The 25,836-nt window shown below is 48.0% G+C and overlaps 2 protein-coding genes across 8 annotated transcripts in view; one reads left to right on the plus strand and one right to left on the minus strand.

Annotated features, from left to right (window-relative positions):
- FN1 (fibronectin 1) overlaps nucleotides 1-1,781 on the plus strand; it is a 51,617-nt gene extending 49,836 nt beyond the window's left edge. For 6 of the 7 annotated variants that reach the window (XM_015635103.3, XM_019007412.2, XM_019007411.2 and 3 more), the window contains one exon: nucleotides 128-995. In XM_015635103.3, coding sequence (XP_015490589.1) covers nucleotides 128-202 — 75 coding nt within the window. In that variant the 3' untranslated portion in view covers nucleotides 203-995. Of the gene's footprint in view, nucleotides 1-127; nucleotides 996-1,036 lie in introns of those variants that run through there. The other variant, XM_019007410.2, reaches the window with a different exon arrangement.
- Nucleotides 1,782-4,527: 2,746 nt separating this feature from the next.
- Nucleotides 4,528-24,029, minus strand: ATIC (5-aminoimidazole-4-carboxamide ribonucleotide formyltransferase/IMP cyclohydrolase). The gene is made up of 16 exons (XM_015635318.1): nucleotides 23,928-24,029; nucleotides 23,339-23,465; nucleotides 22,093-22,169; nucleotides 21,015-21,081; nucleotides 18,622-18,710; nucleotides 17,222-17,373; nucleotides 16,932-17,088; nucleotides 15,613-15,738; nucleotides 15,411-15,518; nucleotides 14,101-14,186; nucleotides 12,881-12,970; nucleotides 11,930-12,058; nucleotides 11,068-11,160; nucleotides 6,250-6,432; nucleotides 5,276-5,431; nucleotides 4,528-4,849 (listed from the first exon to the last, which is right to left on the minus strand). Exons 1-16 carry the CDS (start codon nucleotides 23,947-23,949, stop codon nucleotides 4,730-4,732), a joined length of 1,782 nt encoding a protein of 593 aa, XP_015490804.1. The 5' UTR covers nucleotides 23,950-24,029; the 3' UTR covers nucleotides 4,528-4,729.
- Between the last annotated feature and the right edge of the window lie 1,807 nt (nucleotides 24,030-25,836).

Consider the following 25,836-nt stretch of genomic DNA (forward strand, 5'->3'; position numbering starts at 1 on the left):
CACACCTGCAGTGCCACAGTCCCAGCACAGCCTCGTGCATGCTCCGAGGCAGTAGTGCATGGAGTGATTCACCAGCACAAAGCACAGCCAGCACAGAGCTCTAACCGATTTCCTTCCCTCCTGACAGAACGTCAACTGCCCCATTGAGTGTTTCATGCCCCTAGATGTACAGGCAGACACACAACATCCACGGGGAAAGTAACTTCGAGCAAGACTCCTTGCGGCCATGGCAACAGACAAACCAAAGTATAAATCCCTGTGTGCCACGATTACCATCCAAACTGGAGTGATGCTAGCAAAAGTGCATCTAGTGAGAATGGCCCCCTGCTCTGGAGCCATTTTCCCAGCTTAAGCTCAACTCACAGCTTCTCCAAGCGCCACTCTTGGAGTGTTTCAGACTTTTCTCATGATTGGTAGCGATTGTCTTGGTTTTGCTCAAAGTGTTGAATTCTAGTCGATATTTTCAAATTTAAAGGGGGCAAAGAAAAAAAAAAGGGGGAGGAGGGGGAGAGGTGCCAAATGACAAATTTGGTGGGGGACCAAAATACTGAGGGGGAGGGAGGGTGTAGAAATCCACGGTTCCTGTGCTATGCAAGAACATTTGAGTACAACAATGCTGAGGTTTAGGGATAGGAAAGTCCACCAAACACTTCTGCTTTCACGTAAGCATGCAGCCAGCAATAAGATAGGAACAGCAAATCCAATCACTGTGATATTTAAAATATGCACAGTCCTAATTCTTTCTTGATGATCCTAGTATTTTTCTAGCTGTATCTTTATATCTCATACTGTTATTTATCAGTTTTGTTCCCCTGACTTTCAAGTGTTTTTATATGGGAATAAAATGTATGGAAGACACTTAGTATGCAGTTGACAAAAGAGGAATTTGGTGTAATTATGATCAGTGATTATTTTTATACTGTAAGTGCCAAAGCTTTACTACTGTGGAAAAGAAAAGAAACCAACTCTTTTAATAAAAAGATTTACAAACCAGACATATAGTTTAAGTGATTCTCTTTGCTGCCGTGGAATTTAGGATGAAGATGATTATTCTCAGCTGGATAATTCTGAGGTGGATAATTCTGAGCGGGATGATTCAGAGCTGGAGTAACATTGCCTTGACAAGAGATGGAACAAACAGCCCAAAGAAGAGTGAAGTAAACCTGGAGAGGATATTGGTAGAGCAGTTTGTTAATTAAAGGCTTCCAGCTGCACCCCTGCCCCCGTAGAGCGCAGACAGTGGGTAGGTATGGCACGGGCAGGAGGCACAGGCTTGCTTTGGGGCAGCAGGGGAAGGGAGGGAAAGGAAAGCAGCCCCTGCTTTTGCACATGAACTGAGCTAGAGCTGTTTCCATACCTAGAATTAAATAAGCTTTCAGTGGCTGAGTTGCCAGAAGTAGTGAGACTGTCCAAACCTGTGAAGCTGAATGTGTTTCAAGCGTTGAAACCCAGCAGGAGGTGGGCACCAACTGGGTCTGAGCCTGGGTGTTACAGGCACAGGCCCCTTTCTTGTCTCCTGTGCTTCTACCTCATGGTGGGGAGGGAGGTAAACAAAATGCTCCTCACAACCCTTTTCAAACAAAACCAGTCTTGATTAGAGTGATCCAAGCCAGCACTGAGTCCCTTTGCTTGCACTGCCAGGACCTGTACAGGCTTTGCAAACGCAGAACAGGACAGGTCCTGTCAGGATTGCTCAGCCCCCTCCCCTCGGCTGCACACGCACTGTACTGCTCCAGTCACTGGGATTCTCTGACCCAATAAAGCATCACATGAAAACACCATTTGGCTTCAAATTGCTGTCAGGGATTGCTGTCCACAGAGCGCCCAAAACCCCTGCAAAGAGTAGGATGATTGCAGCAACAGTCAGTTCTACCCCACCTGTGTTCAAAAGTCAAACACATCCCAAAAAAACCCTGAGAACTAAAACTGGCCTAGACAGAGACACAGAGGAGTCATTTCCCATTAAACTGGATTGGTTTTCCCAAGTGAGGGCTACATATTTTGGACCAGAGAGCAAATCTGTGACAATCCTTTCATTGTCACTAAATAATTCACTACACCTACACGCTGAAGAGGAGTCCTAGCCTTCCTCCTCTCCTGTGTCACATCTCTTGTACCAGCAGCAAAGACCTCCCCAGCCCAATGGGGAGCATTTCAAGATAAAATAATTTAAACAGCACTTTTCCCCAAGCTCCCTGCAGAGGTTTGTCTGTGCCTTAAAGCACACGGGTGCTCACAGCTATGCCAAGCTCTGCTGAATTTAAGCCCTTGGCAGCTTTTTCCAGAAGAGGAGGCACAGCTCCACAGGGTTTGTCTGCTCAGCTTTGGGTAGAGCCCAGGAACAACCAGAGTCAGGGCTCTCTACTCCAGGGAAAAGTCCCTTGGTGGCTGAAGGAAAAAATAAAACCCCTCTGTTAGTGCCTGCCAAGGCCCAGAATGAATTCTCCCTGCTCTCTGTTCACTTCCACGTTTTGGGAGCTCTTGTCCTGCCAGCACAGGACCTGCCAGGGGCAAGGTGCCACATGTTGACTGCAAATGCCAGCCTGGCAGCAGCTGCTCCTCAGAACACACCAGCTGAAGGGACATTCCCTACATTCCCTTCTGGGAAATGGACACCAAGCAGAGCTCTGAGTCTGCTTTTAATCCCCACCACATCCGAGGCAGAAGCAGATTGGTGGGGTTCAGGAGGGACACCTTGAGACCACCACAGCCCTTTCCTACAACCACTCTCAGCTCCAGGGGAAGCTCCCTTCAGGGGGAGGGTGCCAGGCTAGCTGGAATTGTCACAGCAGCCCAGGGGACAAACCATTCCCAGAGACATTCCTGTGAAGTCACCTCACACCTGGAACCAGACCAGAGATTTTTCTCAACCTTTATCCACTCAAGCAAGGCAGGATCGTCAAGAACTCTTCTTTGGGACATTAACCAATCCAGTTTTCCCCCTCTGACAACTCCTGTCTGTCCTTTAACCTTACCACAGGCACAGCAGGAGGCAAAACCATCCCTGTGCAGGTGCTGAGATGTGTGCAAGCACAAGTAAGACAGCAGCCAGGTCCTAGAGAGGTATCAGCAGAGGCAGACATTTCCCGTCTTGTGCAGATCTCACCTGGAACATCAGTACCTATTAACTCCCTTCAGTAAAACCAACAGTGCCCCAAGGACAGCAAAGAAAGGGGAATGCACAGAACAGGAGCTGCCAGATTCTTACTGCCAGCTCAGTTTTAGCCAGTGCTGTGGAAGATGCAGGTGAAGAATGGACAGAGATTCCCCAGAGAACCCCGTGGCAGGGTCTGTGCCAGTTCCAGCCACAACAGCAGCACAGAGAAGACATTTAGGGACCACTGTGGATTCTTCTCTGTGGAAGAGTCCCAAACCCCAACTTTTAAAGTGAAACTCCAAGCAGTAACAATTCACAGGAAGCAGCAGCACAGAAAAGTCAGAGAGCAGGGTTTGGGTTAGCACAGCAAAAGGGCCAGCCAGGAAGAAGTGGACAATTTTTATTTTGGATTGCTGTCTTAATCCACACCAAAAAGGTAGAAAATGCTCTCTGCCCTGTCCTGTCTAATCCACTTGGATAAAATCCACTGTAGAGATCAGAAAAGACAATTCATTGTAGAGATGAGGAAAGAGAGGAATCTGCTCCCTTTCAGGCTGGAGCAGGGGCAGATGGAATGACAGTGTTAAAGGGAAACCAGTGTGTGGATTGTTGTCTCTTAACTCACCTAGGAAATGTCTCTTTGCTTTGCTCCATTTGAACCAGTCTGGATCAAACAGGTAAAATGAAAGCCATGGCCACAGTCACAGCAGGGCAGCAGCAGAGCCAGCAGCACACCCCAAATTTCCCCTCTCCCAGCTCCATCTCCCACCTGGGCAGCCCAGCTTGAGCCAAGGGCACACTCCCTGCTCAGCCTACAGAAGTGTTTATTGAAAAACTTTGGGCTGCATCTGGGCAAAACTGAACAGATTTCATAAAATGGAACCAAAAAGAGAAAATCCCTTTGAAATGGGCACGGTGATTGCCAGGAGAAATGTGTCTGGGCTCATCCTTCTCTCACCATGCTGCAGATTTTCACTTTGCTTTTTCCCAAACTTCAAGAGTTCAAATCTGCTTAATGCAGACAGCAGAAAAGGGAAGTGGCTCCAGACACTTCCCCCATTCCAGGCTGTGAACTCTGCTCCCAGTATGGGGACTGGTTAATGGGTCTCCCACCTTGGAGAAAGCAGAGAAGCTCTGCCAAAGCACAGAGTGTAGGGCAGGATTGAGAGCACCAAACCCCAGAGTGCCTCATGCAAAGGACCTGCTCCCCTCTCCTCCCAGGGAAGAGGATAATGGATTAGAAATACCTGCTGACTCCAAAAACCAGGACAACACACATTATCAGTTCCACGAGAAGCTGAGCAAAAGCCAGGCTTTCACACCCTTCCACAGGTCATCTAATGAATTAGTAAGGTCTGGACCAATAAAAACTACCTCAAAAATAAACCTTTATCCTGAATTTGTGTGACAGGGACCACACAGACAGGACATAGCTAACAACTGTATGTTTATTTGCAAAAGACACTGATTTTCTACGCTGGAAGCCAATCTGTACCACTTCCTTCTCCCTGAACACGGGGAAAGGCCTCTTCACAGTGACCAGCTCTTGCTAAGCACAGCCTGCAGGAGCCTCCCAGTTGCACCAGTGACATTCAGGTCCTGGCTGCTGGTGAGGCTGTGCCCAGAGAGGGCTCAGTGGTGGAAGAGACGGAGGTTGGTGTGGATGAGGGTGATCCCCAGCTCGTTGCAGGCCTCGATCACGACGTCGTCGGCAGCCGAGCCCGACGGGGCGGCGATGAACTGCACTCCACTCTGCACAGACAGGGAGGAGGAGTGCAAGGATCAGAGGATGGAAACCCAAAATCCCCCCCACAAGAAGCTGGCAGTCCCAGTCCTTCATCCACATCCCACTGAACAAAGGCTTCCATCCCCAAAGCTGCTCCTTAAGGGAGCAGGAAGTTCTCCCTGCTGCTCAGAAATAACCCTAAAATGGTTCCTCTGGAAGCCTTGGCTTGATATTCCTAAATGGTTTAATCAACTTTAATCCTCTATTCATCCCAAATCGACAAACTGAGTAATGACTGGATAATTACTGTCCCTGTGAGAGCAGTAACCACCAGGAACATCCTTCCCAGGATCTGCTATCCCAGTGCAGGGATTTTGCTCAGCAGAGCACACAAAATGAAAAGCTCAGGCTGCACACTGCCCTGGAGCCACCTGGCCCTGCCATGCCCTTACCCGCTTGGCTCTGTCGACGTTATCCCTAAAAGGGAAGAAGGCATCGGAGCTGAGGGACACAGCAGACAGCTTGGCAATCCACTGCTTCTTCTCTGCTTCCGTCAGCTGCTTGGGCACCTCTTCAAACAGGGCCTGCCACTTCACCAGGTCCTCATCCTGCAGGCACGAGATGCCAGCTCAGCCCCAGAGCACATGGCTGCCAGCACTTCCCTGCCAGGGGGTGAGTGATGGCCCCTGCTCCGTGACTCTGCTGCTGGGAACTTCATACCAGGGCGTTTAAAACACCACTACATCAGCTCTTTCTGCATCCTTTTAACTCCTTTCCTCTCCTCACCACAGCACCTGAGGGATTCCTTCTCTCCCTTCTTGATTTCCAAGATGCTCTGCCTTGGAATTTATGGATGCCAGCAGGCATCTGGGAGATGACTTAATCCATGACCAACAGCAGCTCAGTTTATGATTCACCTTCTGAAACAGCAACTGATCCAGTTCTTACCCCTTTAAACAAGCAACTGCTCACACGGTGATTCACAAGGCTCCTAATCCAGCTCTTGGCTTTTGATACTTAAAAAGGACATGCTATTTTGTAATGGGGAGGTCAGAGGGATTCTGAGAATCCAAAGTGCCACACAAACACACAGCTCTGTGTGAGGAGGTGCCACTGACAGGTCAGGGAGAACTGGAACATCAGCTGGAGCTTCACCCCATCCTGACTGCTGGGAAGAACCAGGAGCTGAAGCCAAGCTGCTCACTGAGGCACAGGGCAGGATGCAGCTCCGGGGGCTGTGGGTGCAGCACGGGAGGGGCACACCAGGACACTTTGCCACAGGGCCAGTAAATGACCTTGGGGGATCACCATGCTGGGCCCGGGATCTCTGGAGTCACCCCTTACAACACACAGCAGCTCTAAGCGCTCCACAAAGGCCTGGTTGGGCAGGGGCTGGGCTGCAGGGGAAGCCGAGGGCAGCCCTCACCTCTCCGATGGTGTCGGTGACGTACTGATCGATGGCGTTGGAGATCTCAGCCCTCTTCACCCCGGCCTTGAACTTCATGGCCAGCACGCGGGGGTGGTGCCGCAGCCACCAGTTGTTGGCCTTGTCCCCAGCCAGGCGCGTGCAGTGGATCCGCGACTGCTGCCCCGCGCCCATCCCGATCACCTGCAGCACAGGGACAAACACATCAGAGCTGTGCTCCACACAGGCTGCTGGGAAAGACCTCCCCCAGTTCTGCTGCTCCCCAGCCAACAGGGGAAACTGTGGGTAATTAGTGGGGGTAATTTGGGAAACGCCTGCATTCTCCATCCTGTCAATTGCTTACGGGGCCAGCTGTCTGCACTGCTAACTTCTACAGCTCCTTTGAGCTGACAGTCACGCTCAAAAGATTTATGTTCTTTCACCCTTCTAAACACCACAGCCCCAGCTGTCAAACCCTTAACCCCAGGAGAGTGATACAATTCTGGCTTCCTGCCTCTTCTGGAAAGGGGCACTTCAAGTCAGAGTGTTAATGTCTGAGCCCAAGTCACCCACACACCATCATCTCTCCGCTGAGTCAGGCACACACAGCTTAACCACATCAGCTGAGAGGTGCAGCTTGTCTGGCCAGGCTGATAAGGAAGTAAACCCACTGCTCACTCAGGAATGCTGGTCAGTGGCACCGTTACATCCTGGGAATTGTCAAAGCCCTGGAGCTACCACACGTGCCCTATGCTGCCACCTGCCAGAATCCAGGCTTTCTGAAATAGCTGCTGCTAACCCTATCTAATAGCACTTGTGCTTGATCTCTAACACATAAACAAAATCCACAGTGGTTCCATCTCAAGGAAGCTGCTATGAAAATACAACACTGGCTTCACTTCTGAAGCCAGACCCAAACACCAGGGATGTCACACGTGGGCTGGTAACTTTTGTCCATCCTGGGGTCCCTCCAGAGAGCTCCTGCCACTTCAATCCAGAGACCTGACAGGAAACAAGACTCTGCCATCATTTCCTGCTCAGCCACAGCTGAGCTGTTCCCCAGACTGCTCTCCAGGGGAATGGTGCTGAGGCTCCAGGTGCTGGCCAGTGCCTCAGAATTCCCAGCTCAGACTGGGACAGATGGTAAAGCCATAAGTGGCAGGCTGCCCTCAAAGAAATGACTCATTTGTCTTCCCATTCATCAAGGCACAGTGACTTCACCTCTTACCAGAACCATAAAACCTTCTGCTGGATCCTGTTCCCCCAGGGAGCAAATGAAAGGCTTGGGCAGCTATCAGATATAATCTGCTGAGCCATAACTGAAGTCATCAGTGTGTAATAAACCCACAGGGATATTTGTGGTAGCACAAACACTGAACAGATTCAGTTTCTTATACCTTAGTGGCACCTTCCCCCTGACAAACACTGCTGATGTCCAACCTCTGCTCTCAACCCACCCACTTACACTTGCAGGGGACCCTGAACCCCAAAGCAGCCCGACAGCAGCTGCACACTGATGTGTTATCACTCCCACAGAGGTTCATCCTCCCTCCCTGCACAGAGGAGAGGGCTGGCTGTGTCCCACAGCACACCAGGAACTGCCACCCAGCCCTCAGAGAGGGACCAGCAAGGTTAGGATAAGGCAGGAATTTTTAGCTGGAGATGCAGATGTTGGAGAGCACCCCAGACTGAGTGCTGCTACCAGGGGCCAAAATACCATGGAACATTGCCAGGTTTCTAACATTTGGGATGCCCTGTGTCCTTTTCCAGCCAGATGGGTGTCTCAGTCTTCATCACATCCTTGTGAGCTGTGGCCTGGCACTCCTGTGATGGAATAGAGTTCTCTGCTACCTGTCAGCATCCAAGAAACTTCCTAAAAGAGCCTTTTCCTTTCCTCTGTGAACCACTCAAAATATTTCACGTTTTCTGTGACCTAAATTTTGTCAAGAGATGAATAACTAAATTTTGGCTTGTATTTGAAAACTCCAGAATGGCAGGGACTTTGTACTTCAGTTGATCAAAGTGATGCAGCCTGTAAATTCTTCACGAGCACCCCCACATCTACAGAAGTTTATCTGTAACACTGGCTCAAGCCATTGTTTTGCCTTTCTTACAGCACAGGTTTTGATGGAACACTGCTGGGGAAGATTTCCTCAATCCAGCCTGGAATTTCTGATCTAAAGAAGAGAAATCTCAGTAGGTTGAGCTTCTGATTTAATAACACAACCTCTAGACTCGTTCCTGCATCTCCCCTCACACTGGCCTGTACTTATTCCCTGTCTTTTCCACTTTATAAAATCCTTCTTCCTACACCTCATCACTCCCTGCCCCACATGGTACCCCCTTCCCCCACACAAAAAAACACAGCCAAAACCTCAAAATGCTCCACAAAGAAGCCATTCCCCCCCCTCTCCTACACAAAAATTAATTATGTTTCTTTCAGAGTTTAATCTCCTGGGAATCCAAAAGTGCTTAAGCAGAGCCTATTAAGTGTGAGCAGTGAAAGGAGACAGCAGCACAGGGTGAGTAGAAAAAAATATTAAAATAAATCACTTAACAGAAAAAAGACTGGGTGAAAATTAAGAATTACTTGACTAAAACCACTTTGGTTCACAGGAGAGTCAAACACACTCCATAGCTGGAATGCTGTGCAACAGCACGGAGTGGATGAGATGGATAATGCTCAAAGGACTCTTGCAAAATGATCCAGACTGGTCTGGGTCTACTCAGATTTTCCCTGGATAATGAATGAAAACAAAAATCCCAAAGACACTTGGAAATATAAAAATCTAATAAAGGACTTGACCACTGGGAAGACAAACAAAACAGTGAAGTCACTGGGAAAGCATAAGGTAAATTAACAGGTTTTTCTTATGCTACCATACAGAGAATAAAGAAATAACAATTTTAAATTGCTCATTTAAAACATGATGGTGTCATTAAAGCAAGTGTAAATCAACGTGGTACAAGCTGAAAGTCAGCCAGAACAAGTGGAAGTGTTTATTGCAATTAGTGGCAGCTGGCTTCCTGCAAATTAAGTGACACTCAGGTCCAGAAATGCTTCCCACTCCAGACTTTCCTGGAATGTACTAACACAGCTGCCTTGCTGGAGGGGCTGATCCACTCCTGAATCCAGCGGTGCCAGACTCAAACATTCTGGATGTCTCATCCACCAGAGTTTTCCTAGGCATCCCCATTCCTTAGGGATGCTGTGAGGCTGAAATAACCCCTGGAAAACCAAAATCAGTGGGACTGAAAGCAAGCTGGACTTCCCAGGCTTGGCTCATGCCACCCAAACCATGTCAGATCCTGGAAGAGGAAGGTGCTTCCCACGTGAAAATCTGCAAGCCACTTCTGCAGCCCAGCCAGCTAAACCTCCCTGCCTGCCCAGGCTGCTTCTCCCTGCTCCCTCCTGCCCTCTCCCTTCCACATGGTACATCCATTACCACACACACTCTGGAAACATCTGCAGCACCACGCTCAGCCCACACTTGCAAAAGCACCGGGGAAATTGGAAATTCCTGCTGTGATGAGGGGAAAGCAGCACAGACAGCGACACCTTTGTTCTGGGGCTATGAGATCTAACACTGCTGAGTGCAGAGAATCATTTAAAAGCAAAAAACAAGCCAACATGAAGCAGAATAAAAGACAAATGCTGGATCTCCAGAGACATCTTCTGAGGAAGTACACAGCACACGACCCCAGGAAGTCCTGTGAGACAGCACTGCAGCGTTTTCAGGCTGTACAAACAACCTGACAAACACACATCAGCGCCAATGCAAGGAGAGCACTGCAGCTCGAGCTCAGTCTCTACCTGTAGGGTTCACTCTTTGATCCATTTTGCTCATTTATGATGTACCAAGCTCAAAAACATTCTCTGTATTTTTTCTTCTGTATTTCTTTTAAGTAATCCAAGCCTACTGAAAAACTTCCATGGAGAGCAAAGAGCCAGCTAAACAGCACCATTAGAAGAATGATCTGCTGGGCAACAGTACAACTTTAAATACATTTACACCAACTTTTAGGTAAATTATTTAGGCTGAACACCTGATGACAACTTGGAAAGAATGGACATTTTTAAAATTCAAGATTCAAACTGAAAGAAGGTAAGTTTAGGTTAGATACTAGAAAGAAACTCTTCCCTGTGAGGGTGGTGAGGCCCTGGCACAGGTTGCCCAGGGAAGCTGTGGCTGCCCCATCCCTTCAAAGTGTCCAAGGCCAGGTTGGACAAGGCTTGGAACAACCTGGGACAGTGGAGGGTGTCCCTGGCATGGCAGGGGGTGGAATGAGATGAGTTTTGAGGTCCTTTCTAGCCCAAAACCACAGTGTGACCATATGATTCATAATCTCAATATGCACATTTGATAATGTCCCTATAAATTCCAACATCCATCATCAGCTTTTTAAAAAAAATATAATCAGGGAGAACAGAAGATTTTTATTGTCCCAGAAGGGTGAAAATAAGAAAGCTTATCCCATCTTTCTATGGAAAAAGTGAAAATAAAGAAGCATTTGGTCAGAAACCAGCTGAGAAACCTACTGTAATTTCCAAAGGCTTTACATTGACTACAACACTCCCTGAGAAAAATGATGTTAAAGAACAGAGTAGTTAGAAAGAAATTACTCCAAGCTGCAGTGCAGAAGCACTTAAGAGCTTTTCCAACCCCACCAAAGGAAGAGCCAGCCCTGCCATCACCATGAAAAAATGACAGCAAGGTTTTGAAGCCGCCTCTTGAGAAACAGCTGTTCTGCACAGGACTGTGCAGGGCAGCTCCTCTGGATCTGTTCAGCACCTCCCTGTGTGCTGGAGGGTTTCCCAGGCCTGCTGCAGTTTCCTACCTGCCCATCCTTGGCATAGCAGACAGAGTTGGACTGGGTGTACTTGAGAGCGATGCTGGCCACGATCAGGTCTCGGACAGCAGCCTCGGGCAGCTGGAACAGAGCACCACTGTCAGTGCCACCCTGACACCCATGCTACACCCCCAGCCATCACAGTTACTGAATCACACACAGGGAAAACAAGGCAGCTAAAAATACCCTGTTTTGTTCAATTACCAGCAAATTTTGTTTAGATTAAAACCCAGAAATGATTGGTTTGGCAGCTGATCTCCCAGAGAGATCACGGGTAAGACTCAATCTTACTGGGTTCCATCACTGGCCTTAAGCCCAAAAACTCCTCTGCATTTACTGTCATCAGATGTGCTCACAGGCAAAAAACAGGACCACAACAATTAGAACAGCTCCCAAAATCTGTATTATTTTTAAGTTCCATTCTTAATTTATGGAAACTCTTTTCATTACCTCAATATCTGAACCTGCTTCTGAGCCTGTGACTAATCATGTGCTCATTAATGTCTGTTTTTCTAATGAGAATGAGGTCAGAGACAAAGAAATTACTGAAAACTTTCTGGTGATGTGGGCTCCAGTTGCTGAGCAATAGCAGCCAGGCCAGAGTTTATACAAAACTATGTACACAAAAGGGTGATGCAAACAATGAGTCAGGAGATGTGATGGATCCTTAGCACATGGCTGTCTCACCATAAAAAACTGCACACAGCAGCTTCTTGTTTCCAAAGAGTATTTACAAACATTGTGGTAAAGTCTGAGACAATGGGAAAGGTCCAGTGGTAAATTCCTTGATGAAGGCACAGCTGTTCATTCATTCCAGGTGTCATTAAGCCCATGTATCTCCCACACTCACGTTTTTATTCTTGGTGACAATGTTCTTGAACAGCGAGCGGTCGATGACCGCGTTGTTCCTCTTCTGCATCAGGTTCAGGCCATAGATGGTTCGGACCTCCAGGTCATCGGGCTCATAGTGAGGATCCATCTGAAAGCCAAACACAGGCCAATAAAACACTTTTGGACCAAAACCTACAGTCTTGTAGCTTCCACACAAAGGGGAAAGATATGCACACACACACAGAGCCTTTTCAAAGGAAGGCAGGAATATCTGGAGCTGCTTCCTACATGCCTCAGGGTACAACTCCCAACCCTCTGTGGAATTCAAGGAGCAGTGAATGTGATTTATTTATTCAGATTTTTGGGAGCCCTATCTGAAGCTTCAGACAGGAAACAACCCAGACTAAGGTGACTAAATAGGAGCGTGCACATGCTTTATGTGCTTTTCCTAATCCAATGAAATGTTTTAGACCAACTTTCCCTAGCACTGCTCTGCATTCAGCCCTGATGATGCAGGCTTCACCAATATGACCTCATCCTTGCAAAGTTAATTGAATTCCAGGAGGTAATCAGCTGCCATGACTGTCTGCAATTTCATTCTTTCTTGCCTGAAGCACCTGAGCCATCTTCTCCAGCTCCCCTGGCAGCTACACTACAATTGCAACTTCAGCTAAGCCCTGGATTTTCTTTTTGTGATGTTACAGAGAAGTTCTCTGCTCATTTGTCTCTCAGAGGCAGCAGAAATAGGACCTGACAGCAATCTGTGATCCATGATTCATGTTCACCAAAACTGATTTTGGACTCCCAACAATCCCTGCAGGAACTAGAAAGGCAACCTGACACTGCCTTGACCACATAATATTAATACTGCTTGACAAGTATACTGGCTGCAGCATGTGAAGGTGCATCATCTCAGGTCCAAAGTGTCTGTGCTTCCAGCTTCATCCATGACTGGAGCAGGGGTACAAACCTGGAGGACACAGTAAGCACCATTCTTCTTTTTGGAAAGGATTTTGAGAGCTTCTTCCTCATAGCCAGGAGCCACCACACCATCAGACACCTGCAACACACCGAGATTTCAGCTTCTGCCAGAGAAAAATGAGATGGGGTCTAAGCCTGAAAGCTCCACCAGCCACTTTCCTGCACTGAAGACACCTCTCTTGGGGTCTGTCTGTATCCTACAACAGCAAAAGCACTGTTACAGTATGGGTTTCAGTCCTGGGAAAAAAAAAACCAGCATAGCATTGTGAGCTCTTGGCAGAAGTCAGGAAAAAGCACCCCACATCCCTCTAATCAGAATGGAACTAATAAGTAATATCCTCCTCCAGGGGGAAACAGTTTGACCATGACATCCCCACTTCTCAGCCCTAACAGTAAACATGGCTTTAAAATCCAATAAATCCTTATTTCAGCAGTGATACTCCTGAGGAGGCAAAAACACTGGAAAAAGAGCTGTTAAGAGCATGGAATCTGAGAGTTTACATTCATCAGTGCTGTGAAGCGATACACAACTTTCACATTTGTGCCTTACAGTGTGGGTAAGGATTTTTCATTTTCAGCAGCACTGTACCAAGTGCTACCCTCACAAACCAGCTGAATATGTTCTTTCATTTGTTTGACATCATAAAATCACAGAATGGCTTGGTTTGGAAAAGGCCACCTCACTCCATCCTCCTGCTGTGGACAAGAACACCTCCCACTAGAATAGGTTGATGCAAACAAAAAGAATCTGTGATTCTGAGGAAAAAGCACAGCCTAGGAAGGGGCTAAGCCTACATCTAAGTGGCAGGTAGCAATCTATTTCCAAATTCCTGCCTTGGGCAGAGGGTTGGCCATCAGCATTGCAGTCCTTCACTTCTCCCATGACAGCTGCTCAACCAGACACTTGTGACAGCCTAACCAGGGCTCCTCTCCAGAGGTTTGCAAGCACCTCGTGGAAAGCAGCATTGCCAGCTCTGCTATTTCACAGGCTCCAGCACACAGCCAGGTGCTAATTGGTAGGGAAAAAAAAACCACATCAAAAGACCAGTGTAAATTCTGCACTCTGGATCAGAGGTTTACACAAACAGCCCAGTCAAAGTCTTCCTGGTAAAATGGGTCAATTTCCAACAAAAAGGCTGTCACAAACCAATGGCTGCATGTGAAAAGGTTCTCCTTGATACCCTGGAATGATTTGCTGCTGTCACTGACCTCTCTGGAGATGATCTTGGCAGTAGCCACGTCGCAGATATCAGACAGGGCAATGAAGTCACCAAAAGAAGACATCCGATCAGCACCTGAAAAATCCTGATTTTACTCATTTACCAAACTCTACAGCACCAGACAAAGAAAACTCTTCACTCCTACAGTCCAGTCAATTGCTGTGAGAGCTAAGATTTCAATCCCACAGCAAAAATAACCAAAAAAGAGGCCATAAAAGCAACAAGGATGAAAAATCCTACCTCAAACACATGGGCCTTTATATATTCCCATAGTTCAGATATTCTTCCTTCTTCACTGCCTCTGTCAAAGCTCTAACTCTGTAATGACTACCTCCAGCACTGCAAGCAGCTCAGCTGTACCCTTGGTGGCAAGAGGACAAGGAGAGGCAAGGATCACACAGAAAGATTTTAGATGGGAGACAGTTGGAAAAAGAGAGGAAAGCTTTTAGATGGCTATGCTCCCACCTGGCTTTTCCTGCAAGAAAGCAGACCCAGAAATGTAGCAACTTTTATTCTTCTTTCTTTTTGAAATAAATATTTTCCATTTAATGGCATAGCTAAGGTGAAATCAATTCCCATCACAAATGCTCCACTACTCAGCAAGGTCAATTCTTCTGTCCCTGCCAGTATAAGGCTTTATATTTTCAGCAATCATGCAATGGTTTTGTGAGAGCAACATTCAAAGGTGGTCTGTGAAGAATGAAGCCAAGTCAATATGCTCCTTATCAACTCTGCCTTTTTTTTTGAAATCTGTGCAAATTTTCTAGGAATTCCTTGAAAAATGACTAATGTAGCAAAGTATCTCAGCTAAGCAAACTGGTTTTGTTTACTTGTTTTAGCTTTTTTTTGGTGAGATCTGAAGTACAAAAGCTTTAAAGAAAACCCCACCAAATACCAGACAGAAACATCTCTACTCAAGTTAAATATTCCTGAGCACCCCAAAGCTGAGCATGCTACCAGCACTGCTGTTTATCCAGACTCTTTAGTCAAAGCCCCACACAGGTATGTGTGAATGTACAAATCTAAATTTAAAAATGCATCATCTTACAAGTCTTCTATCTTCACCAAGGAACAGAATCCAAAGTGGTTTGTGCTCTTTCAAACCACATACAAGGGCTGTTCTCTTGGAAAGCAACTTCCAGTAGGGACTCAGGAAGATCCTTATGGAGAAAACCCCTCTGGAGGAGGAGTGTGGTGCAAAGGGAAGAGCAGGAAGAGCTGAGGATGCTGCTCAGGTGCTGAGCCCCGAGCCCAGCTCTTTGGACAGGCTGGTTTGCTGTGGTTATTCGGAGCCCTCACCTCTGCTCCGGGCGTAGGCAGAGGCCAAGGGCGTCAGGGTCTTGTGTAAGTCGTGCACCATGCACACTTGGGCCTCCTCCTCGCTGAGTGGAACTCCAACAGCAGCACCTAGTGGGAAACACGAGCCAGAGCACTGCAGCTGCTGGTGCCTGCCCCAGGACCTGCCCACACAGCCGGGGGAGGGGGGCACGTCCCACCCTACCTGCGGGACTGACGTGCTTGAAGGAGGCTGCGGCCGGAATGCCCAGCGCCTGCTTCAGCTCCTTCACCAGCTGCCAGGCATTGAGGGCATCGCAGAGGTTGATGAACCCGGGAGAGCCATTCACCACTGCAAACACAGCACATGGACACATTGAAGCAGGCAAACCCCTCTCTCCCCACAGCCTGGAGAGCCAGCAGAAAGGGTTTCTCCCAGAGAGCACTCAAATCACTACAAATTCTTCTTGTTCAATGCCCCTGGCTCCTCAGCAACTGGTGGAGTGCCCAGAAACCCACACCAAGAGAAAAGGCCATTTTAAGGTCTGCTCTCAAAACGTTTTGCTCTGGCCCTGAAAGAAGAACTGCTCCTACTGACATGGCATCACTGTGAGCATTTCAGAAGACTGGAGGAGAAAAGATCATTTTAACAATAATCCACATCCAGAAGGAGTGAGCACAGCATTGTTCTGCTGCCATACTGGGAGGCAGACCTGCAAGCAAATCAACCTCCAGTGCAGAAACAGAAAAGCTTCCTAAGAAGTCCCAGAGTTTAAATGGGAAAAATACTGCAACACAAAGTTTCACTGCTTATTCAGCAGGACAATGCCCACACACATTCAAAGCAGCCTCAAGAACAAGAGTAGCCAGACTCTCCCTCCAAAACAGGGTTTCCCCTCACTACAATCCTGTGGCAAGTGGCACACCCTATAAAATGGCAGAGAGACACATCAGACCTGTCCCAAATTTGCAAGTGGGGCCAGTATCCCTTCCTGCCACCACCATCAGAAGGTGCAGCATTCTACAAACCCAAAGTAATAACCCTCTGCTCAAATTCACCAAAGAAAGACAAAAAAAAAGAACAAAACCAATTCAGACTTAGAGAAAAATAGCTTGGTTTCTAGGGAGAGTAAATAGTGACACAAAAAAAATGGGAAGATACTAAACAAGGAAAATGGCAAATAGAAAAACATCTTAAAAGGATGATGAGGTTTTCCCTTGTGAAGTCTGGATCTAATGTCAAGCAGAAAGTACACTACATAAATCTGTTCAAAGTATCCTGGACACACAATCCTACAGCAACAGAGAACACAGAGCTGCAATTGGTCTTGTGGGGCTCAACAAAGCAGCTTTCCTGTCTCATACAGCTCATCTTTTAACTGCAAAGTTAGCACCACTCAGTAATAAAGCAGCTATGAAGACACTGCTGGCCATCCCCTGGACTAAGGCACAACATGGTCTCTCAGTTTCAAAGACATGTCCAACCACCTCCATTCCCAGCTATCCCAGAGCTCCCTCCTGGCCAGCACAGCCCCAAGGCCTCACCTGTCAGGGGCAGTTTGGGCCTCGTGGTGTAGAGCTGAGCAGGACTCTGGTGAGGATTCATGCCATACCTCAGGGGCAGCTGCGACACTCCCTTGCTGTACTCCTTCCTAAAGTAGTCAGAGATGGCTGCATCGTACTGAGCAGTGTGGGTGAAGGCCTGGGGACACAATGGGGGACACCTGACAACTTAGAAACGTCAACTTACAGAGGATTTGGTGTTTAAAGATGTAAAGAACCTCTTTTAACACGAGCCTGGCCCAGCTCCTTCATGGCAGGAAAACGTGACCAACCTTGAGTGCCAGCAGCCGCCGGGTTTCCATGGCAGTGTCTTTGTCCCTTGATGCTGCCATCTCTTTGGCCACCGCAGCGTAGTCTGCAGGGTCACACACGACTGTCACACGGGCGTGGTTCTTGGCAGCTGCCCGCAGCAAGGCCACTCCCCCTGCAAGAGAGGGGCAGGCATGGAGCACTTCCCTCCTGGACACAAGGGACGTGCATCTTCGATCCCTTGTGCCAGATGAATGTGTCCCCTCCCTCCAGCACAGAGAGGGGTGAGAGTGCTCTTCAAAATGCTCAAGGCTGGTGAGTTTGACTCAATCTGCTGGTGAAGGTACACACTGATTGTGCTTGGCAGACCCAGACAGAACTGCAGGGGTGAGGGAATAGGATGTGCAACTAGGGCAAGGATGTCTTCCAACAGCACAGCCACATCCCAAAGATGTCTGTCCTTACACTGGCTTAACCACCATCCTCTGCACACTGGGTCTGCAGAAAGATTTGCTTTCACGCTGCCACACAACAGAGGTTCCCAAATGTCTCTGCAAATAATAATGAATCTTGCCCAGGTTCCTCTGTGTGAGATAAAATGCCACACTTCTCCCGTCAGTCTTGACTGCACTGCTTTGCAACTCTTTAAATCATACAGGATACTAGGCTGCTGCAAAGGAAAAGTAGAGGCTGGCACTGCTTCATGCAGAGCGAGTATTACTCCATAAAACATTTAATAGAGAGCTCTGCTGGGCATCATTTGGACTAAACTACTGCAAGAAAATCCAATCCCAATCCAACCACATGGCAGAGAACTGTGCCCGTGCTGTTCACAGGCTGCCAAGCAGAGATGCTGCAGAGAAGGCACAGCAAGCCTTTGGGGTTAATAACTAGCAGCAAGAGAAAACATGCTAATGCAGGTGTCCGTGCTTCCCAGCTCAGCTCCTGAGTACTCTCCCATACATTCACCCTTTTCCTTCTAATGGCCTCCTGCAGTGAAGTTCTCACCCATCCTCGGAGCACTTTCAGTGGCTCAGCTCTGCTCTCCAAAGCTCATGTTTTTTTACATTTCTATTACACTGTCAGGCTACAGAAGAGAAGTCTGCTCTCCATGTTTCAGCAGGAAGCATGGTCCACCTGGCCCTTCCTAGCAGAGCCCTCAGGCCCCTTCTTTACAGCAGTGCATGACTTGCCCCCCGTGCAGCGTGCCTTGCCAGCCTGTTATTGCCATTTAATTGCTTAAAAGCAAGGAGGCTTACCCAGCTATGCCTTCAGCCTGCTCCTTGTAGCTCCTGAGCTCTTGAGCAGATTTCCTTTACAGGTGTGCAAAGACCACCAAACAAAAAGAGAAGAACTGAAACCACTCAGAGTTCAGAAGCATAGAGTCTGTCTGGAAAGCAGATTTGCTCTCCCTTTAACTTACCAATATCAATCTTTTCCACTGCGTCCTGTACAGTCACACCGGGAGAAGACACGGTCTTCACAAAGGGGTACAGATTGCACACTACAACTCTGAGAATTGAGGGGGAAAACTGGGTTATTCAGCAAGAAATAAAAGTGCCAAACTGGACTTGGCAAAGCACAAGATGTCACCAGTGATTTTATGGTCTCATCTCTCAGATCAGGGACCAGCATAAAATCCTGTGGCCAAGAGTGGTGCTCAGCCCAAGGGCAAGTGATGGTACAGTGTACTATGACATTCCAGCTGAACTCTGTGTATCAAACAATGTCAGAACCACAGTCTACAGCACCAGATTAAAGGAAGAGCTGCTTTAAATAGATGTGCCTGAAATAATATATGTTTAGTGATTTTGGTGCACAACCTGAGCCATTTCAAAGGACTTCAAAGTGGGCTCTCAGCAATACTAAAAATGGGCATCCACCAATTCTCAAAAGACAGTAACTATCCAAGAAAGGTCCATTGCTAACAAAGTACAATCAATCCAATTTTCCACAACTTTTCCAAGAACAGAAAGTGACCTACATGTCACCTTCTGGACTTTTAAAATACCAACAATATATGGAACCTGAGTGTGCAGCCCAAATGCCATAAAGCCTCTGCAGCACATGAAAGCAGGGGAGAAAATTGACTTTTCCCTCTCAAACTAAGACCAGACCTTACTGGAGTTAGTTTTTCCATCTGATCTAGAAGCAGCATGTATTCCAGCAAGCATGATGTAATAACTTGCCAGTCCCATCCTACCAGAGCCACAGCAACTGCAGTGAAACGAGGGATTTGTTCTGACCCTCACAAACAGGGGTTTTAATCCAATGGAATTAATTTTCTCTCTTGATCTGAGTACATGAAGGTATCAAACTCCAAGGTGTGCTCAGTGTGGCAGAGAACTGCTGTGATGAGTACCCTTGTGTCCAACTTATTCCTTTGTTCCCACTCCATGTGAACTCCAGCAGAAGGGATGATAGGTTTCCAGTATGGCTTTCAGAACCCCCCGTGTCTCTAAATTTCTTACAGTGTCTTTCATTGTCTCTTCTGTTTCTAATGCCCCGTTTCCCCCCCTCAATCCATTCATGCTCCTGACCTGTAGCAAACCATCAGGAATCTGTGGACTTTAACAGTGCTAACGCTTTTATCTGTGCAAACCAACACAATCGGTATCAGGCTTTCCTTCGTTGACTTGCATATGCAAATTTTATGCAACTATGCAAAGGCAGTCCTGCTGAGGATCAGCTACTTCTGCTTTTTGCAAGAGAACCCGAATCCAAATTACCAGTCTGGATGCAAGTGCACCATAAGTCATTGATGTAAGGGCATGTTATACCCCCTGCAATTCAGCAGAGCCTGCTTTAATATGCAGTGTGCTCTGAAGAGCCACCACTGCTGAGCCATCTAAGAGGATTCCTGTGGTTTTAAATTTCAGGTTTTCAAATTCAGCCTGGAAATCCATCCATCAGTTTCTAAAAGTAATTTTAAAACTCCAGATGCATTCTGGCCCACAGTCATACTGTACCTCCAACCCTGGCTACACCTACAACTTGCTATGTCCAGCTCAGCCATTCATTTCTGAACCAGGAGCTACTCCCTGATGTACAACTGGTTATTCACATGCAGTAGCTGGGTGTTAATATAGTTAGTTATATACATCTCCCAACTGCCCTGTGTGACTCAACTATGTAAACACATTCTAATGAAAAACTGGAAAAAAACCCAAACTTTGGTACATTAGTGCACAAACTCTGTTACTTCCGCTTCTGGATGCAGCTCACTTGCTCCCAAGACAGCTCTCAAAGTTTAAGCTTTCTGTCTCTTTATCTGTGTGTTTTCTGTCTGAACAAACGCTGTGTTCCTGACCCATTTTCCAAGTCTATTCTTTATTTATGTGTTGAAACTCAGTAAACATTATGCAAATATCAAAGGGTATATTTACTAAGCAAGCATTTCAAAATCGGGAATTGCCATCTGATCAGACACGTGGAACCAACCTGAGGGAAGATGAGCCAGCTTCAAAAGTACTGCACTCAACTCTGCAACACGTGTAACATGGCCCTATCCTGACTGTGGATAACGTGTCAGAATTCCCAGGGAACCAGAAGAAATTCAGACCTCTGAGTTCCCTGTGGAAATCACAACGTAACTTTCTTGTTTTAGTTTTCTCTTAATACAAGTGGTGAAGAGGCGCCTGTAGAAAATGGTATTTTTAAATCCATAGCCTGTCCTGCCAGGGTGAAGAAAGGAGACTGCAGATCTCCTGGTCTGTAGAGCTTACAATCCCTGCTGCTCCCCTTCCTTGGTGGTGACTGGGCTCTACTGCTGGTTTTTGATTACTGATGGATTGCATCACGTGCCCCAGCATTTACCTTACGAGGCTGAAATCCTGTTTCTTCATATCAGCATTATCCTCTGGAATATTGCGAGCCAAGATGCCTAGTTACAAAAAACAGTGCATCTTCATTAAAAAATAACTAAATTACCAACAGATGTTTTTAATTCAACATCTCCCTTCACACTGTGCTTCTGTGCTCAGAGCCTTTCTCTCTTAACTTTTTCATTTTAGTTCAGACAGCACCCTCAGCCCCTGCTCCTTTATTCTACTTTACAGAGCCTTTGGCTGTTCAAATTCCATGCTAACAGGTGTTCTTCCCCCAGTGCTGAATCCTAGAGTATTCCAAATAATGACCAGAAACCTCAAAAATGGACATTCTAAGCACTTGCTTGCTACCATTGAAACACTGAAACCATCATCAAGGACTTCATGGGAGAGAAAAAGGGCACCTGCCCTATGAGACAAGGGAAGCAAGAGAGCATGAGCAGTGTAGGTGGCTGGTGGGGTCTAAGAACTCAAGAGAAACATGAGGCTGACAGGCTGGCACAGTGTGAGGGACAGCACAGTCCTGCGTTCAGAGTCATGGGACATTGTCTCCAGCCCTCATGTACGATGGGCAACAGGTTCCACTTGAGGTACCTCAAGCACAGCAAGAGGAAATGAAAAGAGCAGATGGATTAATGTGCAGGCACACCAGTTTTTAGAGATCCTCCCTGCTGAAGAAGAGTCAGAGAACATCAGAGCGTGCAGAAATCAGCCCTAAAGCCTACACTGTTGTGTTCCTTGTGCTGCACACCCACAGGTCCGTGGAGCTCCCTGCCCCAGCACATCTGCAGCTGACTCTGCAAAGGCATTTACAGAGAAGCTCTGTTACTTATAGCCCCGGGGAAAGAGCTCTGCTAACTGCAGAGATGCCAGCATAGCAACAAGGAGGTAATTCAGCCACCCTGCACTTCACCCCATGGCTTTTCACCTCTCCTTCTGTTCCCGGAGAAAACCTGTTCTCATTACTCGGTTCTTCCACACCACCCTTAAAAAAGGCAGCTGTTAACTACTCCTTCCCACCCTCCCTGCCCTCTTCCAGACTGAAAGATGTATTAGCAGAAACATACCAGCATGGACTGCAGGATGAAGGGTTTTCACACGCCCACCCAGCATCTCAGGGAAGCCTGTCAGGTCCGAAACATCTCTGGCCAAAGAAGAAAACAGCACAATAACAGATGTGCCATACCGACTTCATCCAGAAGCTGAATGACCCAAACCAAAGAAATTGTACAGATTTCACTACATAACCTCCCTATGCCAAAGGGGTAACAACAGCTTTCCCCATGGCTGAAAACAGAGCTCGTGGGTCACACCCAACTAAGCAGTACGGCTATTTCTTGAATGCACTGGAACCACCAAAATAAGCAAGTAATTTTGATTTGACCCCAACTCAAAATGGAGAATGGAAAAGAATGATAGAAGAGAATGAAAACACATGTGGAGGTGCTCATCCTCCCAGCTTAGTTTCACCACTCCTTGTGACTGTTTAGGGTGATAATAACAATAATGAGAGAAGGGGAAATGTAAGCACCCTTTGCTTCAGGCTTCACTGACAGCACAGCCAAGGAAGTTGGAGAGACACAACCAAGTGCTGGGTAACAGTGAGCTCTGGGGGTGATGTAGATTTGTGCTGATGTGTCTCAGGGGCCAACCACTGCATTCACAGGGAGGAAAAATGGAGTCAGTCACCTGTCCTGCCAAATAACTGACATTTTTTTCACCATTGCACTGAAACCTGTTTTTATTTGGCCAGAGCTCTTTTTAAAATCACAGCATGGAAGAAACCAGAACAGATTTCCCCAGATTCATGGGCTAAAACAGCCAGTGACTGTACATGACCTTTTCCCAACAGTGGATGCACAGCACTCAAAGGCTCTGTCTGCATTAAGTGATTGTGCTGGGAAAATTATTTGTGACCAGTGAACTCCAGCAAGCTTCAACATGCTCCTGATATATCAGTGCTGTCCCAGGACCAGGCAAAGATCAGCTCTCACCTGGCTGTGAGGAGTAGCACTCAGGGCAGATTATAAACATCAAAGTAACAGATTGTCCCATGGAAACAAAGCTGGCTCAAGGGAGAATCCCAACAAAAAGCTTCAACACCTCTCTGCACAGTAACACTCATCAGCCTCAGCCAACCCAGGACAAAAAGGCCCTGAAGTTTGCTTTGGGGCAGGGTTTTCTTTTCTTTTTTCAAAGGGAAGACTTGCTTTCAGACCGGTTTTCACTCAGTTTTCTTCACAGAGAGAATAATATAAGCAACCTCAGGGCCCAAAAGAGCATTTTTGGTGATGCACAGGGGAGTGTGTGTACCTGACAGGCAAGCCAGCATCCCTCAGGGATTTGGCTGTTCCTCCGGAGGCAATTAAACCCAGGCCAAGCGAATTCAGGCTTTTCGCAAATTCCACCAGGTTGGTCTTGTCAGAGACGCTGAGTAAAGCTGGCAGGCGGGAAGAGCACGAGTGTTTAGGTTTTAACAGCGGAACAGAAAGAAACGACAGGATTAAGCGAGTGAAGCTTTTATAAGCTCCGTAGTTTAGGAGTGTATGCGGTGCCGGGGGATTGGAGCACCAGAGCCTCGCTGTCCCCCTCAGGGGAAGCCGCCCCTCAGGCGAGGCCACGGCCGCAGGGCGGGCGCCTCAGGGCGCCCAGCGCGGGCCCGGGCGCCTCAGCGCCTCTCCGCTCCCCGAGCCCCGCACCGGGAACGAGGGACAGCCGGTCCGGGGGGCACAAGCAGCGCCTGCCCGCCCCCGGCACCCCGAGCGGGAACCAGCGCTGAGGCGCCTTCCGGGGCCGCCCCGCCGAAGCGAAGCGGCGGCCATTGCGGGGCACCGCGGCGGCAGGGCACCCCCCACACCCCTCAGGGACACCCTCCCCGCGGCCATCGCTCGCCCCGCGTTACCGAGCTGCTGCCGCGCGGCCATGGCGCCGTCGGTGGGTGCAGGAGGGCGCGGAGGCAAGGAAAGAACGAGCGGCCGCGGCCCGGCGGGATTTGGCCGGGCGGGGCGGGGAATGGAGGGGGGCGGCGGTGCCCGGGTCGGGTGGCGGGCATGTGTTCCTTGAGACACACGTGTATTTTGAGACACACGTGTTTTTTGAGACACACGCGTGGCCTCGGGGTGAGACAGCGGGGCTGTGGTGCCCTGGAGGGTGAGGATGAGCCGTGGATCGCGGTGTTCCCGCCTCGCTTGTGCTCAATGCCTGTGTGAGCACGATGTGGGCGCACCGAGCATACAGAGACTCACACATATATACAAAATTTTAGGTGCTGGGAAACCCAGCTTAGTACATGGGTGAAAAATGAGGTGCAGACGAAGCAATACCTCTTCACAGTGGAAGGAAGTGTAGTAAGGATCATTAATTTTTTTCCAGGAGTACTGACAGGAGTTTCATCCGTGGAAAGTCCTCTCGCAGAGCTTCCACACGGGCAGAGGCAAAACACTCATTTACCAAGTCTGAGGTAAAAAATCATTTGCAAATAGTAAAACGACTCTTTTCTTTATTTATTTTTTAGTTGTCTCCATAAGGGGAGCTACCAGGGGGAATTTTTTTCCTCTGTGGCCCTCCAAATTTCCTGATACTCCTTGCAAAAGAGCTTTGCTTGTTTTCCTGCTAGGCTGTGGTTCACAGGTAGCATCGACTGAACGTGTTGGCTTTAAATGGTTAAAATCTGTGCTGTGCCCCTGTACACCCCAGCAGGGTTTAGCTGCAGCTCAGTGCTTTGCAGGTAGAGCACTCTGCAGTTAATTTGCAGCACAAGCCCTGTCCCCACCTGGTAATACTGAATCAGCAATTGTGTCAGCATAGGCAGGCCCCTGAGGCATCCCTGCGTACTTCTGTCACATTTTCATCGGCCACACAGGTGTTCATTGTACACCTGCAGCTCCCAGAGCACTCAGACTGCATTAGGCTCTCCGCTAGCATTAAAAAAGAAGGAATAAATGGAAGTTTTTAGCTCTTGCAGGCAAAAAGGTGGGAAGTGCAACGCAAGTGCAGCTGGAAGGCCCAGACACTTGGCTGTTTTGATTTGTGAGTCTCTGGGATTGGGCAGTACTGTCTGGGTAAGGAAGAGTCAAGCCAGAAATACCAAACATACTGCATAAACCCAGAGTGTGTATTACTCTCAGCAGCAGCTAGTGACAAGCAGTAATAAATTACTGCTCAGGAGGGTGGCTGGGGCCAGATGAAAATATACCGTTTAACTGGTACATGAGCAGTATCATTATGAAAATACACACCTTGGAGAGAATAAAAGTTGTGCAAAGAGTACAGCTGAGGTGGGCTTTGGTGATGATTAATGTACGAGCAAATGAACAATTTGACAGAGCACTGGATTTTTATCCAACGTCCGAGAGTGACTGTGTGTTCCAGCAGGGTGCCTGGTGGCCCTCTCAGCCAGTGCACAAGGACAGGGACGCTGCTGCCTTCAGACAAACAGTGGGAGGGACATTATCAGGGTCAATAATGGCATTGGCTCTGTTGCCTGTCCAGCAGTTCATTGTCCCTTGGCACCTGAGGTGAGATTTCTGTTTGCACAGGAGTGGCAGGGGGTGGTTTGGGCTTAATCTCTGTCCCAGCACAGGAAGGACATGGAGCTGGGTGAGACAGTTCAGAGGAGGTCACCAATACAATCAGAGGGATGGAGCACCTCTGCTATGAGGAAAGGCTGAGAGAATTGGGTTGGTCACCCTGGAGAAGAGAAGGCTTTGGGATGACCTGACTGTGGCCTTCCAGTGCCTGAAGGAGCTGACAAGAAAGATGGAGAGACTTCACAAGGGCCTGGAGTGACAGGAGATGGGGGCAGATTGAAA

The sequence above is a fragment of the Parus major genome, chromosome 7 (genome assembly GCF_001522545.3).
Source record: "Parus major isolate Abel chromosome 7, Parus_major1.1, whole genome shotgun sequence".
NCBI classification, from domain to species: domain Eukaryota; kingdom Metazoa; phylum Chordata; class Aves; order Passeriformes; family Paridae; genus Parus; species Parus major.